At 40.1% G+C, this 19,599-nt stretch overlaps 1 protein-coding gene across 5 annotated transcripts in view; it reads right to left on the bottom strand.

The window, feature by feature from the left end:
- Positions 1–1,524: 1,524 nt before the first annotated feature.
- Iws1 (IWS1 homolog (S. cerevisiae)) overlaps positions 1,525–19,599 on the bottom strand; it is a 44,843-nt gene continuing 26,768 nt past the window's right edge. Inside the window, exons 9-14 of one of the 5 annotated variants that reach the window (XR_001175548.1) lie at positions 18,321–18,450; positions 17,101–17,218; positions 13,283–13,393; positions 12,568–12,624; positions 10,023–10,134; positions 1,525–1,894 (exon numbers count right to left, since the gene is read on the bottom strand). Coding sequence is in view for 3 of the 5 variants with exons in the window: in XM_013028852.1 (XP_012884306.1) it covers positions 1,763–1,894; positions 10,023–10,134; positions 12,568–12,624; positions 13,283–13,393; positions 17,097–17,218; positions 18,321–18,450 (664 nt within the window). In the remaining 2 variants the exon portion in view is untranslated. Of the gene's footprint in view, positions 1,895–8,986; positions 9,228–10,022; positions 10,135–12,567; positions 12,625–13,268; positions 13,394–17,096; positions 17,219–18,320; positions 18,451–19,599 lie in introns of those variants that run through there. The other 4 variants (XM_013028852.1, XM_013028853.1, XM_013028851.1 and 1 more) reach the window with 4 other exon arrangements.

The following is a 19,599-nucleotide window of genomic DNA, read 5'->3' as shown; positions in this document are numbered from 1 at the left end:
AATAAAGTTGATACCAAGGTTTAGAAAAAAAATAGCATGTTAGTGAATTTCATGTAATTTTCAGTCCAAATATCTATAGCCAGCAATATTCAACATTAAAAAAAAACAAGGCTACAATTTTATTTTTTTTGTCGGTCATGGGGCTTGAACTCTGGGCTTGGGCGCTGTCCCTGCGCTCTTCAGCTCAAGGCCAGCGTTCTACTGCGTGAGCCACAGCGCCACTTCTGGTTTTTTAGTGGTTTTTATTGGAGATAAGAGTCTCACAGACTTTCCTGCCCGGGCTGGCTTTGAACCGTGATCCTCAGATCTCAGCTTCCTGAGTAGCTAGGATTACAGGCATGAGCCACCGGTGCCCAGCTTAAGGCCACAATTTTTTTTTATCAGAATAACACTTCTATAATTAAAGTGGTTTAATACCAAATTTCTCTTGAGTTTATAGTCTTCATAATTTAGTACATAGACTATTGATTCTAAAAATCACAAGGATAAATCAAGAAATAGTTTTAAGGTATATACTTTCTACATCTCCCCTAACTATCCAACTGTTATAGACAATCAGTCTAGTGACTTTCTTACATCTATAGGATTTCTTAACCTTTTTTCCCCACTGTACTGCTCTATGGGAAAAACAAATTTAAGATAAAATCATTATTTCCTAACACAATTTGTTGACACCATATTTCATCCCTGGTTACTGCAGTCTTTTTTTCTTTTGAGGCTTACGTAGCAAAGGCTGGCTTCCAACTCACAATCCTCTTGCTTAGCTTCATGTGTGCTGCGATTACAGATATGCCATGTTTGCAATTAAATTCTAACACTAAATGCCCAGGGTTAGTGTCAGGCCCCACAGATTGAGGGCTCAGGCCTCTTTCTACAAGACTGCCTACATCCAGATGCCAGCCAGTAATTGAGGTCTCTAGGCCAGCCACAGTAGTGGTAAACCTTTTGGTTCAAGAATTTGCTATGATGTCTCACAGAACTCAGAAAAGGACCAGGTCCTCTTAGAAAGCACTATATTTAGGTTTATATTTTATATTTCAATTTAGTTTTAAAGAATATAAATGAGGCCAATCAATCAAATAAAGACATAGGTAAGGTGAACAAAGTACACAGTGCTTTTTTTCTTCTTTCTTTAAAACAATATATAGTTCAGATTGGCCTTGAACTCACAATCCTCCTGCTTCAGCTTCTGGCATGCTGGGGTTACAGATGTGCACTACCATACCTAGCTTGTCCAGAACCCAAATTTAGGTTTCACTATGCATGCATGGTTGATTAAAGCGGACAAGCAATGTGACAGGACTTCCTTCAGTCCCCACCTGACTGGAGAACCAACTCACTGGCACAAAAGGACATTCTGAACTGTTCCCAACTAAGGAAAAGGTCAAATTCCTCATTTTTGCATAGTCAATAGAATTCACAGGGTCACAAAACACAGCAGTCCCTACAGAATTTCCTCTTTAACGAAGAAGGATCAATTTTTTGCCCCAGAACAATCTTTAAGACAATGAAGAGACAGCCCAACAAAACCAGAATGAAATTTTATTGTGTAAAGTTTATAGAAGTATGACTAGTATTCTCCTGTACAAAGCACACAACAGTTTTAAATACAAATGAGAAAAATGGGAGTCCTATGACAATGTTTGATACAAGCTGAACCATTTACAGACACACTAAAAAAAAATTTTAAAATCTTTCTCCAAAGAGTCCACTGTGCATATATTAGAACAGACAGGAACACAGCCAGTAAGGTCAGGCAAGGTCACAATGGCATTTTATTGCCTTCGATGCTGATTTTCACTGCATGTGCAGATCTGCTTTTTTTCCTTATATCTGTGAATTTTCTCATCTGTTTATCCAGTCGACTGATACCTTTCTTAGAAGAGGCCTGAAACTAATAGGAAAAAAATTACAAGGAAAATTATTGAAATACATTAATCTTTCATATAGTTATTGAAATGCATTCATAGTTTTATATCTGAAAGTTAGCATTAGAAGAGCTCCTAGTTCCAAAATAACCAGAATAGGCTTTACTCACCTCAGGAACCAGAGTGAATTTATACAAGCAGTTTTACAAACACCTATTGCACTCATTAATTATTCCTTTTGTTGTTGTCTATGCCTTATTTTTAATTTTTCCAGTTATATAGAAATTTACTTAAGAGGAAATATTGAGACTACAACTGTTCTATTTCCATAATTTATATTCCATTTTAACTGTATGCTTTCCCCTTCAAAGACCAAATGTGGAGCTGACCACTTGACAAGCACTTTCACACAGTTCAGACAAAAAAAACAACAATCTTCCAAAGGAAAGTCAAGTCATCTATGAAAAAGTCTTAAGCAGGAGTGGTAACCCCTACATGAAGGAGTGGTAGAGCTGCATACGTGGGGTAAGTCCCTACTCTGCCTCACCTGTCTGTAATCTTGGGCAAACAATGCTATGGCCTGCACTCCTGCCAGGACTCTTCCCACTTAACTCTTACATCTAATGGTTTAATTATTTCATTTATATTTTGAAGATCACATATAATGCAAAGATATGGCTTCCAAGAAATTTAATTAGGAAGTTAGTAGAAAGGTACTGATGTCAAAGGTTAAGATGATATTAAGACGATATTGTTAGCACTGTGGTGCTAACAATTCAGGTGGTTAAGAATGGTGATCAAATGGATTAAGAAAATGTGGTGTAAGCTGGGGCGCGGGTGGCTCACGCCTATAATCCTAGCTACTCAGGAGGCTGAGATCTGAAGATCGTGATTCAAAGCCAGCCCGGGCAGGAAAGTCCGTGAGACTCTTATCTCCAATAAACTACTAGAAAAACCAGAAGTAGCACTGTGGCTCAAGCAGTAGAGCATTCGCCTTGAGCTGAAGAGTGCAGGGACAGTGCCCAAGCCCAGAGTTCAAGCCCCATGACTGACAAAAAAAAAAAATAGAAAATGTGGTGTATACACACACACACACACACACACACAAAATGGGATTTTACTCATCCATTCAAAAGGAAATGAAAAGAGTTGGAAAAAATTATATTAAGTGAAATAAACCACACCCAAAATAAACAAACATTGCATGCTTTTCCTCATTTGTGATAGAGCACACCTATAAATCTATTAAGTAGAGCTGGGAAGGTGGGTCATTGGTAGAGTGCTTGCCTTGCATGCATAAGGCACTGGGTTCAATTCCTCAGCACATAAGCAAAAAAGCCTAACGTGGTGCTGTGGCTCAAGTGGTAGAGTGCTTGCCTTGAGCTGAAGAGTTGAGGGACAGCACCCAGCCCCAGAGTTCAGGCCCCATGACCAAAAAAAAAAAAATCTATTAAATAAATTGAGTGGTATGCAAGTGCTTATAAATGAAGGAAGTATAATAGACTCTATAGAGCTCAAATAGTATAAATTTTTAGAAAGATTAGGTCAAACTTCAACAAAATCAGTACCAGAAAGTGGGTACATGCAAGGGGAAGAGGGTTAGGAAAGAGGGATAAAAGAATGGAGGGACTGGAGGGAGAATGCAGTCAAGAATTTATTGTGGAAGTGGTGCTGTGGCTCAAGCGGTAGAGCGCTCTCCTTGAGCTGAAGAGCGCAGAGACAGCACCTAAGCCCAGAGTTCAAGCCTCACAACCGACCAAAAAAAAAAAAAAAATTATGGGAAGTTAGAGAGCTTGCCTAGCATGCATGAGGCTCTGGGTTCAATTCCTCAGTACCACATAAGCAGGAAAAAAAAAACCGAAAGTGGTGCTGTGGCTCAAGTAGTAGAGCGCTAGCCTTGAGCTGAAGAGCTGAGGGACAGCACCCAAGCACAGAGTTCAGACCCCACAAACAACAACAACAACAAAAAAGAATTCATTGTAAAGCCAGGTGCTGGTGGCTCACACCTGTAATCCTAGCTACTCAGGAGGCTGAAATCTGAGGATCATGGTTCAAAGCCAGCCCAGGCAAAAAGTCCCCATAAGACTCATCACTAACCACTCAAAAGCCAGAAGAATTGTGGCTCAAAGTGGTAGAATGTGTCAGCCTTGAGCAAAAGAGCTCAGGAACAGTGCCCAGGCCCTGAGTTCAAGCCTCATGACTGACCAGAAAAAAAAAGGGTGGGCCAATGTGTGAGAACGTTGAAGTGGGTGACACTGATCAAGATGCTTTGTATTCATAAACTGCTTTGTTAAGGCACCTCCTTTGTACAGCTACTTGAAGATAAAAAGAAATTTAAAGAGCAAAGGTAGACAAATACAATCATAATACTCTATGTATATTAGTGAAAATTTGAGGAAACATGTTAGAATGGGTAGATGGGATTGTGGAAGAAACTGATAAAAGGGGTACATTGATCAAGATGCACTGTAAATATGAACAGACATGTTAAACTGAAACCCCTTAGTACAGCTATTTGTTAGCAATTTCTGCTTATTCCTAGAAAATGTCTAGAAATCAGGAAAAAAACCGAATGAAGAAAAAAAAGATGATTAACCTGTTCAGCAACAGAGCAGACAAAAACCTGAGATTCTAACCAGCAAAGAGCCAAAAGTACAGGTGTGGTTCAAGTAGTAGAGTATCAGCCATGAGTAAAAAAACTGAGCAAGAATAGGAGGTCCAGAATTCAAGCCTAAGTATCAGCACAAAAAAAGGGGAGGTTTTGAGACAGGTTTTGATGACTCTTTGATCATTCTTTTCCCCAGATGTTTATTACTAAATCATCTATAACGTTCAATTAAAAAAATGTCAGGCAACATGGGGTTAGAGAATGAGTACCAATGTGCTGAGTTCTTCGAATTCCAGGAGCTTTTAAACACGGCAGGACCTCTAGTATGAGGCAAATATGAAACAAGGAACAAACTCTCCATGTGATTAAAATTTTTTTTTGCTGTTCCTGCGGCTTGAACTCAAGGCCGAATCACTATTCCTGAGCTTTTTTGCTCAAATCTAGTGCTCTACAACTTCAGCCACAGACCAACTTCCAGCCGTTTTTGGTAGTTTAGTGAAGGTAGTTGAGAGTCTCACCAACTTTCCCACCAGGTTTCAAACTGTGATCCTCAGATCTCACCCTCTTGAGTAGTTAGGATTACAGATGTGAGCCACTGGCACCTGGCTCTAATTCATTCTTAAGAGTTATATTGACTGTTCATCCTAGATATGTGTGTGCATGTACGCATGCCAGTCAAAGTCTAGGCACTATCCCTGAGCTTTTTTTGTTCAAGGGTAGCCCTTAACCACTCTGGCTTTTCTGGTGCTTAATTGGAATTAAGACTTTCCTGCTCAGGCTGGCCTCAGATTTCAGCCTCCTGAGTAGCTAAGATTATAGGCATGAGCCAACTGGCACCTGGCCTCACCTTAGATCTTTTAGGGAATTCTCTAGTCTCAATTATTTTATATCTGTTTCAAGGCTTGGCACTAATATGCTGTTAGCATGAAAGTCAAATGTGAGAGCTATGCCACCATCACAATATCCCTTAGAGTTCATAACTTCTTCCAAATCTCTCATTTTCCTTCAGACCTTGTGTCCTCACTTTAGTTCTAAGAGGCAACATGAAAAGCCTTACCTACTCAGGTCTTTGAAAAGGCATAGCTCCCAGATGCCCTACTACAGAAAGCTGGACTGCTTCTCTATGTTTCTCCTTGGAACATCTCCTCTCTAAGTATCAACCCTCATATCCAGATTGCTGCTAGTCATATATAATATGTAGCTGGCAGATGATTTGTTACTCCAAGCTCCAAAACAGACCTACTTTCTTAGTGTGCCAAATTCAATGATCGCCCTTCCCAATTCATCAACTCTATACCACACTTCCTTAGGACATCAAAAATCTATTCTGTACTGTTTTATTAGAAAACAAACAAAAACACCCAAAAAGCAACCTGAGCATGGTGGTGTACATTTGTAATTTCAGCTAAATTGGGAGGTAGAGGTAGGAAGATTGTGACTCTGAAGCCAGTCCAAAAAGTGTGGGACTCTATCTCAAAAGCAGAAGAGCCAGGGATGTGGATCGAATGTTAGCACACTCACCTAGCATGCTCTTACCCCTGTGAATGTAACAGGCAGTATTTAAAACACACACCCCACAACCACCACCACCAACAACAACAACTTAAAAGACTAGCATGATGGATTTCCTTAGAAAATACTAGGCATCCCTCTGTATATCACCTTTATAACAACAATTTAAAAAATGAAAAAAAAATACTAAGAAGCTTGGCACTGGTGACTCATGCCTGTAATCTTAGCTACTCAGGAGGCTGAGACCTAAGGATCGCAGTTCAAAGCTAGCCCAGGCTTTAGGAAAGTCCATGTGACGCTATCTCCAATTAACTACTCCAAAAATGCCAGAAGTGGAGCTGTAGTTTGTGGTAGAGCGCAAGCCTTGAGCAAAAAGCCCAGGTACAGTGCCCAAGACCCTGAGTTCAACCCCTAGGACAAACAAAAACAAACACCTATGGCACAGTTGTATAAGATGTTAAATCACTTAAATGTTTTGCCAAATGGAATTTTAACACATTAAAAAACAAATCAGCAGGGCACCGGTGGCTCACGCCTAGAATCCTAGCTTTCAGGAGGCTGGGATCTGAGGATCACTGTTCAAAGCCAGCCCGGGCAAGAAAGTCCATGAGACTCTTATCTCCAATAAACCACTAGAGAACCAGAAGTGGTACTGTGGTAGAGTGCTAGTTTTGAGCTGAAGAGCTGAGGAACAGTGCCCGGGCTCAGAGTTCAAGCTGGACTGACAATAAATAAATATCAACCAACCCAACAAGGCATAAAGGAGTATAATACAGTTGTTTAAAAGATGTATTTGTACTGTGGCTCAGTGGTAGAGTGCTTGCTTAGCATGCATGAAGTCCTGGGTTCGATTTCTCAGCACCACATAAGCAGAAAAGGCCGGAAGTGGCGCTGTGGCTCAAGTGGTAGAGTACTAGCCTTGAGCTGAAGAACTCAGGAACAGCACCCAGGCCCAGAGCTCAAGACTCATGGCTAGCAAAAAGAAAAAAAAAAGATACATTGTATGGAAGCCAGGCACTGGTGGCTCACACCTGTAACCCTAGCATCTCAGAAGGCTGAGATATAAGGATCACAGTTCAAAGCCAGCCTGGGCAGGAAAGCCCATGAAGCTCTTTATCTCCAATAAACTACTAAGAAAAGTTGGAAGTGGATCTGTGACTCAAATGGTAGAGCCCTAGCCTTAAGCAAAAGAAGCTCAGACAGCACCCAGGCTCTGAGTTCAAGTCCCAAGAGCAAAAAACAAAAAAGATATATTTTGTATTCATAAACTGCTTTGTTAAATGGCAACTCCTTTGTACAACTACATAAAGATAACTAAAAAATTTTTGCCGGGCACCAGTGGCTCACGCCTGTAATCCTTGCTATTCAGGAGGCTGAGATCACAGTTCAAAGCCAGCCTGGGCAGGAAAGTATGTGAGACTCTTATCTCCAATAAACCACTAGAAAACTGGAAGTGGTGCTGTGGCTCAAGCGGTAGAGCACTTGCTTTGAGCTGAAGAGTGCAAGGACAGTGCCCAAGCCCAGAGTTCAAACCCCAGGACCGACCAAAAAGTATTTTTAAAAATACATTAAATTTTCATGCATGCACATAAAAACTAAGAATCCACAACAACCTAAAATGTTAATATTAAGTTGTGGTGAGATTATAGGTTACAATAAATTTGTGTTTTTTATATTTTTGTAAGCGTATATAAAAACATGCATTGCTTCTTCCATTTTAATGTTATTGTTAAAATGCACTACATGGAACATACATGATATGGCATAGTACAGGTTACTGCACTTATAAATCAGAAACCAGAGAATGAATAAATTATATATTTATATCATGATCACACAGATGCTATAATTAAAAGTGATGAATCTTCAAAGATGGGTTAATATATAGAAACGACCCAAATTGAACACCATAAGCTAGCTATTGAGGATCTAACAAAAAAGTCTTATTTTGGTGGCCTTGATAAATACCAGCACAGTATGAACATGCAGACCATTTGGGAGCTCTCCTCGAAGACCCCTCTCTCCTCATGTTCCAAAGGGGCTCATTTTTATGTACACAGAAGGGTACAGAGGTACACAGGCAATATACATGAACTGTGCTGTTTGTGTGTACTCTGCAAACAATCTTAAAGCACAGCACGGTGGGTCAATGTTATAATCACTTCAAGTTTTTTTTACTTTTATTTTGTTTTTGTCAGGCATGGGACTTAAACTCAGGTCTGGGTGCTGTCCCTCAGCTCTTCAGCTCAAGCTCTTCACTCTACCACTTGAGCCACAGCACCACCTCCAGTTTTCTGGTGCTTAATTGGAGATAAAAGAGTTTCATGGACTTTCCTGCCCTGTGATCCTCAGATCTCAGCCTCCTGAGTAGCTAGGATTTAAGGCATGAGACAGTTTTTCAGTTCTTTTTCAGTTTTCTATACTAAGTATTCATCAAATAGTATCTCTAGTTAGTATTCAATATAGGTCTTTACATTGAGTTCTTAAATGCATGTTGGCAAGCCACTGACAACTAGAAACCAAGCTACCATTCTTCCACCACAAAGCAGTTTATATGCCTATAATACAGATCACTATGACTCTGGGCCTTAACAGAGGTCTTTTTCATAAAAATGGTACCAGTTGGGCTGGGAAGATGGCTGAGTGGTAGAGCACTTGCCTTGCATGCATGAGGCCCTGGGTTCAATTCCTCAGCACCACATATGCAGAAAAAGCTGGAAGTGGTGCTGTGGCTCAAGCAGTAGAGCACTAGCCTTGAGCTCAAGAGCTGAGGGACAGTGCCCATGCCCAGAGTTCAGGCCCCATGACCAACAAAAAAAAAAAAAGATACCAGTTAAGGAGAACAATTTGCCTATAGGGGAACTGATTTATTATTCTCTGTGGTCCTGACAGAGGAAAGGACTTCCACATCAACTTCCAAAGATCCAAGAGTCCTTCAATGACCAAGGATGCCTGCAGGGGTCATTATTTCAGAAACAAAAGGAATGTCAGGCCTTTTCGGGTTAAGTAGACACACACACACTTGTTTCTACTCTGCTGACAATTCAAGTCCATGCACAGCCCATGCTTCCTTAGGGGTACCTCTTGGACACACTACAGGAAAGCCACGACTATAAAGGCATCCTGTTGCCTTCAATGCTGAACTTGACAGCACGGTGCACTTTGCTGAGTCGCTTCTGTTCTGCAAACCGCCTCTTATGCTTTTCCAATCGGCTTAGCCCTTTTTTAAGAATACCCAGCTAGAAAGAGTGATTTGATTGGAGAATAAAAAAGATTACTGAGTAATGTCTGAGTTAATGTCTACAAAAGAGAGATTGTGTCTGCTCTGATAATTTCATGACAGAACTGTAGAAGCAGGTAAATAGTTTCTCATGATACTTAAAGAATAAAAATAAATTCATGGGGCTGGGAAGGTGGCTCAGTGGTAGAGTGCTTGCCTTGCATGCATAAGGCCCTGGGTTCCATTCCTCAGCACCACATAAGCAGAAAGCCGGAAGTGGTGCTGTGGCTCAAGTGGTAGAGTGCTAGCCTTGAGCTGAAGAGCTGAGGGACAGCGCCCAGGCCCAGAGTTCAGGCCCCATGACTGACCAAAAAAAAAAAAAAAAATTCACTATTTAAAAAATGATAAGAATTGTCCTAGTTTAGCAATGTTATGTAAGTCTGAAGAAGAGATCGATCAAAAGCAATGAGCTTTTTGTATTTAGTAATATTTTTCTCTTTCTTTGATTGGTGATTTGGCCAGATAATAGACTGGAAAACAGGAGGGAAGGGATGACAGGGGAAAAATAAAGGAGCGCGTAACAGTGCTTGATAGAAAATGTATTCATTATCTTACTCATGCAACGGTAACCCCTCTGTATGGTATTTTTACAATAAAATATATACATATTAAAAAAAAAGAGAGACTGGAAAATAGGTATCTCTGAATCTGATAAACCATAATTATTTTAAGGGCCATTATACATAAATTTTTTTAAAAAAATCCAATGTCCACCTGCATCTGAAATCCCTCTGCTCCTTCTGTGCTTGCTTACCCTGGATGACTCCATCTCTACATTCCACTTGGGCCTGACGACATAGTCCTTATTTGAGGGCATAGGGACTCGGGCCCGGGCACAGAATCCAGGGTCTCCAGGCCTAAGAGCCCTGAAAGAAAAAACAGACAGCACATGGTGTTTATGGATCATTTCACACTCCCACTCCTGAATCCACACTGCTCAACTGCTTTGTTTCCCAGTTTCAATTGTTAAGTCACCCAACCCACCCTCCGCTGGCAGCCTCAACTCTTCTCTTACCTAGCCATGTAACTATACTGCTGTACTATATGAATTCCTAACTCTCTCCAAATCCCCAGTTAGTCAATGGTTATATGTACTTGAACCCTTTTCATGTTCCTCAGCTTCACATACAATCATACCCTCTCCTTTCCAAGGCTCTGAATCCTAAATTCTCTAGTCTAGCGAGTAATTCAGGAGTTGATGGGAGAGGAAAAATCAGGCAATTAGAATGATGCCTCAAAACTCTTAGTACACGGATTTGCATATGAAACTCAAACATTAATTTTCATATTTCCTTTTGTAGAGAACTTTGGAGACAATTTCAGATTCACACACAGTTGTAAGAAGTAATACAGAGAAATCCAACATATCTCCTAACAGTAATAACAACTTGCAAACTAGGGCATCACCACCAGTATTTTTTTTTGTCAGTCATTGGGCTTGAACTCTGGGCCTGGGTGCTATCCCTCAGCTCAATGTGAGCGCTCTACTGCTTCAGCCACGGTGTCACTTCCCGTTTTTTGGTGGTTTATTGGCGATAAGATTCTCACGACTGTCCTGCCCAGGCTGGTTTTGAACTGTGATCCTCAGATCTCAGCCTCCTGAATAGCTAGGGTTACAGGTGTGAGCCACTAGCACCCAAATTCCACCAGAATATTTGTGTATAATCTACTGATCTGATTACATCCCCCTGATTTTATTTACACTTATTGTGTGTATTATTTAATTCTAGGCAAATTTAAGAACCATGCTAGATACAAACATTTCTATCCTTCAAAAGTAAAGCTCTGCTGTAGATATCTGACATCCAAATAACTCAACATTTAGGGGAAAAAAGTCCAGTAAAGGTAAATGGAGAGTGAGTCTACATGGTGTGGGGTGTAGAAAACACACTTATCTACAAATGAATCACTGGCTCAGCTCCCACTTCCCTCCTGCAGACTTGGTACCATCACCACTAAGCTGCTCAAATACCCTGGTATACTATCTGTCACTGTCCATGCTTCTGCCACTGCCCACCTGCAGTACAGCCTCATTATCCTCTGGCCTCCTCTCCAATGGGCAGAACTGTATCCCTTACTCTCCACTGGCTATTCTGCTTGACTGCACACCTTTATACTCTTGACTCCCCACATTTCCTATGTAGGTAACCATTGTCTCTAGTCTAAATTCCAATGTCTAGATGTATGACATTTATAGGAATATCTCATTAGGCACCTCACACTGAATGGCTTAAGACAAAACTCACCAGTGCCCTCAAACCTTATCTAACTGCTTTCGTTCTACTGCCCCATCAGTCCTATGTGATTAACCCCAGAATCAGCACTTCCAGCCAAATCTGAGAGCTTTTAAACAGGCTCAAAAATGCTAAATACAGCTAGCTGGGCACTGGTGGTCCACGCCTATAATACTAGCTTCTCAGGAGGCTAAGATCTGAGGATCACGATTCAAAGCCAGCCCAGGCACTAAAGTCCGTGAACCTCTTCTCTCCAATAAACCACCAGAAAACTGGAAGTGGTGCTGTAGCTCAACTGGTAGAGCGCTAGCCTTGAGCTGAAGAGCTGAGGGACAGCACTCAGGCCCAGAGTTCAAGCCCTGTGACCAACAAAAAAAAAGCTCAATATATCAAAAAGAAGTGAAATTTCCTCATCTTATTATTGGTCTACATATATATATTTCAAATCTTGTTTTTCACCATATGGTACCAGTGCCGGCTACCCAACCACTTCTGAAAATAAGTCTTATACACTTACCCCACATATCTGGTCTATCATCTCTCTACAGATATATACTTTTTGAAAGCATAAACTATTTTTAATATGCTTTTATACTCTCGAAACTTGTAAGACAATCTTGAACTTATTAAGCAGCAACAAAATCTTTATTGTAGGGGGGTGCCCACTGGCTCACGCCTGTAATCCTAGTTACTCAGGAGGCTGAGATCTGAGAATCGCGGTTTGAAGCCAGTTCATGCAGGACAAGTCCATGAGACTCTTGTCTCCAATTAACCTTGAGCTGTGGCTCCAAGTGGCAGAATGCTAGCCTTGAGTGCAAAAGCTCAGGGATGGCACCCAGGCCCTGAGTTCAAGCTCCAGGACCGAAAAGAAAATAAACAAATTTTTATTGTATGAGTTATTTTTGTCAATATTCTAGAACATCTAATACAATATTTTGTTGATACTCCACCAAAAATCAGCCTTACCAATGTAAACATATCATTTCATTCAGTATTTTTCTTAACACAAAGTAGCAAAGAGCAATATTTTATATCCTCTAACAAAGTTTAATATAAAACCCTTACTTCTCTTCTCCTGTTAGCACCTTCTCCAGGTCCCTTCGGGGTGTCTGACCACCAGTGCTAGGGAAAAAAGTAAATAGTGAGATACTGGGAGCCTTATAACTAAGCAAAGAATATGCCAAAATACCAACCTTAGAACAGAATTATCTCCTAACAATTGAACCATACAAAGTAACTCCTAACTGCTTTACTTCAGTATTCATCTGCACAATAGGTTTCGTTCTGGGTAAGCCAGAGCCACCACATTTGTACCTAATAACTGTGCTCTCTAGGATGAAAGCTTATTTTTAGTAGATTGATACAAACTGAACTTACAGTATTTCTTCTTCTCCTTAGATTTTGGAAATGGGACTGAGAAAGTTGCTTTCTGCAAGTGTCTATAACAACACAATCTCCAAAAACTTTGAGAAATACTATATTTAACCAAGTTGAACCAGAAAGGTCTTGTAGAGGGAAGACTTTCATACAATGCACCACAACATTTAAACTAAAAGGATATTATGAATGATGTTTTTTCCTCAGACATAACAAGATCTTTTTTTTTTTTTTTTGCCACTCTGGGGGCTTGAACTCAGGGCCTGAGCACTGTCCTGAGCTTCTTTTGCTCAAGGCTAGCACTCTACCACTAAGCCACATTCCCAGCCCCATAACAAGATCTTAGTCTTATTTACCTGAGTTACTGGCAACAGTAACTGCATTCATACCTGTTCCCTCATACCTGCTCATCCTTCGTCTCTGAGGCATTTGCTCTAGATCTCTCTGCTCCCTTTCTTCTCTTGTCATACCCTTGTAGTTTGAGGTAAGACCAAATATAGGCCGTGACCACTCTCTACAAGAAACAGGCCACCATTATTTAGTCCACAGAATAATATATATATATATATATATATATATATATATTTTTTTTACCATTTTTGTGAACAATTGTATGTTCAGGCAACTTAACGCTCTTATCTGTTTAAAATATTCTTTTTTTTTGGTCGGTTGTGGGACTTGAACTCTGGGCATGGGCTCTATCAGCTCAAGGCAAGCACTCTACCACTTGAGCTATAGTTCCACTTCCAGTTTTCTGGTAGTTAACTGAAGACAAGAGTCTCAAAGACTTTCCTGCCTGGGCTGGCTTTGAACTGCAATCCTCAGATGTCAGCCTCCTGAATAGCTAGGATTGCAGGCATGAGCCACTGGCGCCCAGCCAGCTAAAATATTCTTTCTAAAAATGAATTCATTATTTCAGGACATAGCATAATAGCAGTATTAAAACTGGCTCTTCTGGAAAATACTGTAAAAAGACCTGTCAAGCTGGGCCTGGTAGCACAGGTCTGCTATCCCAGGTAGAGGCAGAAGGATGGCAAGTTTGAGGATAGCCTGGGCTACACAATGAGTTCAAAGCTAGCCTGTGGTATGTGGAGGGACCTTGTCCTAAACACCAAACTGAACCAACCAAAAGCCATTAATCATTAAAGAGAAATACAAAAAGAATAATATGTAGTTGTTGAGTTGATATCTCATAAAGTCAACCTCATTTTCTCTAGCTATTTTAGTGGTACTTCAGTGCCTTAGGCTTGCTCAGCCTGTTTGATGGGCTGGCCACTTGAGCCATGCCTCCTGCCCAGTTTCTTGTTGGTTATGTTGGAAATGGAGTCTCACAGATTTGTTCACTGAAGTCTTGTGTAGGATAACAAAGGACTAGACACTTTCCAGAAAAAATGGGCATATAAATAATGAAATTTCTGTATGACAAACTAGTGCACTGTCTTGTTTTTGACAGTCCATGAGTTTGAACTTAAGACCTCAAATTCGTTTGGTGAGTGTTCTACCACTTTGAGCCAACCCTCCAGCCCTGATTTTTACTGTTTATTTTGGAGATAGGATCTCCTAGACTTTCTGCCTGGGCTGGCTTCAAACTGTGATCCTCTAGGTCTCAGCCTCCTAAGTAGTTAGACTATAGGTATAAATCAAGTGCTTAGATCTAATTGTATTTTAACAACATTGTTACCATAGTACTCAGTAGACACTGTGGAAAATGAACTATGCAACTTGTGGGCAGGGATGGGAGAGGATAACTGGGGGAAAGTGAAGGATGGGGTGACACTGTCCAAAAAGAAATATACTCATTACCTGACATGAAATGATGACCTCTCTGTACAACACCTTAATAATAAAAAAAAAATTGTACTGTATTAAAAAAAGCCAGAAGTGGATCTGTGGTTCAAGTGGTGAAGTACCAGTCTTAAGTGGAAAAGCTAAAGGAAAAGCATCCAGGCACTAAGTTCAAGTCCCACAACTGGCATTAAAAAAAAAAATAAGACAATGCATTTCTTTACACTGGGTATCATCATTATAAAAGAACATTAAAATGCTTATTGTCTAAAAAAAATTGTTTATCCTTAAAATGCAACCTAAATTTTAAGCTTCTCCTCTGAAAATAGCAAATCTCAATATTACTTTTTAACCAAAACAAGTTCTCTTACTTATCAAAATGGTCTAAAATGTTAAAAACTACTTCTTTTTTTTTTTTTTTGCCAGTCCCAAGGCTTGAACTCAGGGCTTGAGCACTTGAGCCACAGAGCTTCTTCTGGCCTTTTCTGTTTATGTGGTGCTGAGGAATCAAACTGAGAGCTTCATGCATGCAAGGCAAGCACTAAGTCACATTCCCAGCCCTTAAAAACTACAGTTAGGGCTAGGAAGTTGGCTCAATGGTTGAGTGCTTGCCTCACATACATGAGGTCCTTGGGTTCAATTCCTCAGCACCCATAAACAGAAAAAAGCCAGAAGTGGCACTGTGGCTCAAGTGGCAGGGCACTAGCCTAGAGCTGAAGAGCTGACAGTGTCCAGGCCCGAGTTCAGTCCTAACAACCAACAAAAACAAAAACAAAAAACGACATTGAAGATTGTGGATATAGAATCTATATCTGATAAAGTTTAATCAAGATGCTCAGGTTACCACAAAAACTAGTAATACATGCCCATTGATGAGTCAGTAAATATTCAGAGGTGCTGACTGGTGTTTTGGTTCAATCGTTTATTGTTGCATTCATGTACTATAAAGGACTGGAGGCATGGCTCAAGTGGTAGAATGCATGCTTAGCAAGCATAAGACCTAAAGTTCAATTTCCAGCACTGCCAAACAACAACAAACAACAACTAATTTTCAGGGAACGCACATTATCTTCTAAAACAACCCTACCCCTAGATTCAGAATCTCTGTTTAAATTGTAAGTACCAAGCTGGGCGCTGGTGGCTCATGCCTGTAATCCTAGCTACTCAGGAGACTGAGATCTGAGGATCACGGTTCAAAGCCAGCCTGGGCAGGAAAGATCATGAGACTCCGATCTCCAATAAACCAATAGAAAACTAGAAGTGGCGCTGTAGCACAAGTGGCAGAGTGCTCGCCTTGAGCTGAAGAGCTGAGGGATAGCGCCCAGGCCCAGAGTTCAAGCCCCACAAGCGACCAAAAAAAAAAAAAATTGTAAGTACCAGAGAGAACATTTTTATCCTCTCAGTATTGGTGGATGAAAAAGTCACAAATCAATGCTTAAAAGTCACCAAAAGCCAGGCGCCAGTGGCTCATGCCTGTAATCCTAGCTACTCAGGAGGCTGAGATCTGAGGATCATGGCTCAAAGCCAGCCTGGGCAGGAAAGTCCGTGAGACTGTTATCTCCAATGAAACACCAGAAAACCGGAAGTGGCGCTGTAGCTCAAGTGGTAGAATGCTAGCCTTGAGCTGAAGAGCTGAGGGACAGTGCCCAGGCCGAGCTCAAGCCCCAGAACCAACAACAACAAAACAAACAAACAAAGTCACCAAAAGTTTAACTGTTCAGTAGGTAGTAAATTATATATCAACAATTAAGACTGAAGTATTTCTCTAAGTTTTGATAATTAAAAAATTCACCAAGAAGTAACTATTCTATCCAAATACAGAAACAGTGCTTTAAATTTCTTCCCAATGTCTAGTACAGACTTAGGAATAATGAAAATAAACATGAATTTCACTTTAAGACTGAAGATTTCATAAAATATGTGGTACTTCATTGCATCTATCTAAGAATCTGGTCCCTTTGCCATTATTAAACAAGAACATGGAAGGGTTTTGAAGACCATCATGCAAGTAATAATAGTAGCAGTGTCTGACACTCCTGAGTACTTACTACATACCAGGCACTGTGCTTCTACACATCCTCTTATTTAATCTTTGTAATAACACAAAGACAACCTAATTATCTCAATTTTACAGAGGAGGAGACCAAGTGTTTAATTGGTAGCTAAGGCTATGTAGGTAGGTAAAGTCATGATGTAAACTAGGTGCAGCTAACTTCAGGGCCTACATTCCACCTTTCTCCACGCCCTTGGCCTACAAGTTGAAGACACATGCTGACAAGCATTTTAAGGATAAAACAACTGATACCTATTAACCAGTTACTAAAATTTTTCTATTCCATTTTACTATAACACTTTAAGTACTGATAAAAAGTTTTTATATATGCATCTCTCTATATGCAGACATAAACACAACAAACAAAAGCAAATTTTACATACTGATTAATTTCCCTGCCATGTCCTTGTTGGACCTTGATTCCTTGGGGTGTTTATAGAGATACATCACTGCTCGTCCAATCCCACTATGCTTCAGGGTCTCCTGGCTCACACTAGGTAGCTGGGGAATATAAACACATACACACATATTAATCACTCAGAAGCTGAAGGCTTGCTAATCTAAAGGCCTTTAAGACCTAGTTTATTCATATAAAAATATCAAGAGTCCACTTTCAGGATCTACTTGATACAGAACACAGACTGTGTTTGCAAATTTGGTATTACCACTGAAAGCAAAATCTAACTACGGGAGTGTGTGAACTAAGCATACTCAGAGCTCCACACTTTGGTACAGGAGTTAGCCCAGGCCTCAAGCCAGCAGATCCAAGACTGAGCAAAAGCACTGCTACCTTCTAGCTACATGACCTTGGACAAGTGATTTTAACTTCTGTGTCTTTATTTCCTCATCTGTAAAATGGAGACAACACACCTACCTTAGACTGTGAGGAACAGATGAACCAGCATATAAACAATGCACTAGCACAGTGGTTGGCACATAGCAGTGTACTCAACAATTCCTTCAGAAGTTAAGTAGCTTGCCCAAGGTATCACGACTATATAAAGGGAGCCCAGCTCCAAGATTTCAATAATTTTTTCAAATTTCAGTAATTTTTAAAAAGCTTTATCTTTTAGTTTTACAAAGGAGGTACCATATAACAAAGCAGAATACAATCGTACTAGTGTCCCCCCTTCAACATTCTCACCTCCCTTCCCTTATGTTTCTTAATTTCGCGGTATATATAATGGATTCTTGACTGCATTCTCCTCTGTTCCCATCTTCTTTTGTCTACCTCTCTTCTCTTTGGCGCCACTACTGCTCTTGCATGTACCCAGAACACTCAAGTAGCATCATCTTTTAGGAAGACTAGGTCAAAGCCCAAAAAAATCAACTCCCTAAGTCTGGTGTTCTTCAAGTATGTCCTCACAACAATTATTCATCTACTCTTCTACAGGACAAATATTCCAAGATTACTTTCTTTCAATACTATAGTTACATGAAATTTTTATGCTCACTTTTCTAGATAGGTTCCTTTTTCCAAACTCCTATTCTGACAGGCTGCATGCAAGCAAATGTATAAACACATGGCAAAATACGGAGATCCTGATAATACGAAACCACACTAGGTAACAAAGGAAGAATTAATGGACTGTCTGCCACTAACCTCTTGTAGAATCTTCAGTAGCTCTTCCCGGATCTTCAGTGCTGGCAAACTCCTATCTGGTAGAGGTGAGAGCCATTCTTTGATGGCAGACATCACACCACTGTCAATAAATGTTTCTTTAAGGTCCTGCCTGCAATAATAATAGTAAAAAGTTTAGTATGAACATTAGTTCCATTGTGATTCCCTGACCTTCCGTACACAGTAATGTTCTCAAAAATTGTTCTGAAAAACTTACAAGCCAGGAACCAGTGGATCACACCTATAATCCTGAGGACTGTAAAGCTAATATCTGAGAACTGTGGTTCAAAGCTAGGAAAGAAAGTCTATGAGACTCTTATTTCCAATAAACTACCAAAAAGCCAGAAGTGGAGCTGTGGTGCAAGCAGTAGAGAACTAGCTTTGATCAAAAAAGGAAAAGGTCAAGAAAAACACTGGCCCTGAGTTCAAGCCCTAGGACTGGCACCAACCTCCCCACACCCCCAAAAGTAACTTATGTACATTCAGTATTTAGAAAACTTTTATTCTGGTTCCAAAAGCCATATGAAATTTAGCTTCTATTTTTTTTAGCTATTTTTTGACAAAGACAATTTTCTTAATACAAAAAATAACAAACAATGTATATGAGGTAGACTCATACCCATATGAACAGTAGAGGGTAAGAACAGTCAAGTTCAAATTATTAAAAAAACAATAGCCTCAATCTATCAGAATACTGATTCTCAAATAGTTTTGGTTCTAAGAATCCAGAATCCTGCTATTCTTTTGAGGAAACTAAGGAGAATTTAGTTCTCTGGGCAGGAAAAAGATCTCAATGAAACATATTTAAATTCTATTTTATGCAATAGAATTACAGTAAAAGAAAACTATATAGCTAGGTACAAGTGGCTCACATATGTCATTCTCGTTGGAGTGGCTGAGATCAGATAATCTCAGTTTGAAGCATCCTGGGCAAAAAAATCCCAGAGACTCCATCTCCAATTAATCAGCAAAATACTGGACTAGAAGGCTTGCCTAAACTGGTAGAGTGCCAACTATGAGTAAGCAAGTCAAGCCAAGATTGTGAGACCCTGAGTTCAAGACATGGTACTGTCACAAGACAAAATAAATAAAAACAGTATTATAAATATGGAAGTCACTGATAGCTTTACCAATTGAAATAGAAGAAATCTTTATTTTCCTAGTGCCATTACTGGAGCTTGAACTCAGGGCATGGGCACTGTACCTGAGCTCTTTTGCTCAAGGCTGGCATTCCACCACTTACGCCACATCTCCATTTTTG

Source organism: Dipodomys ordii, unplaced genomic scaffold (assembly GCF_000151885.1).
Source record: "Dipodomys ordii isolate 6190 unplaced genomic scaffold, Dord_2.0 Scaffold114, whole genome shotgun sequence".
Classification (NCBI taxonomy): domain Eukaryota; kingdom Metazoa; phylum Chordata; class Mammalia; order Rodentia; family Heteromyidae; genus Dipodomys; species Dipodomys ordii.
This window is presented reverse-complemented; position numbering and strand designations above follow the sequence as displayed.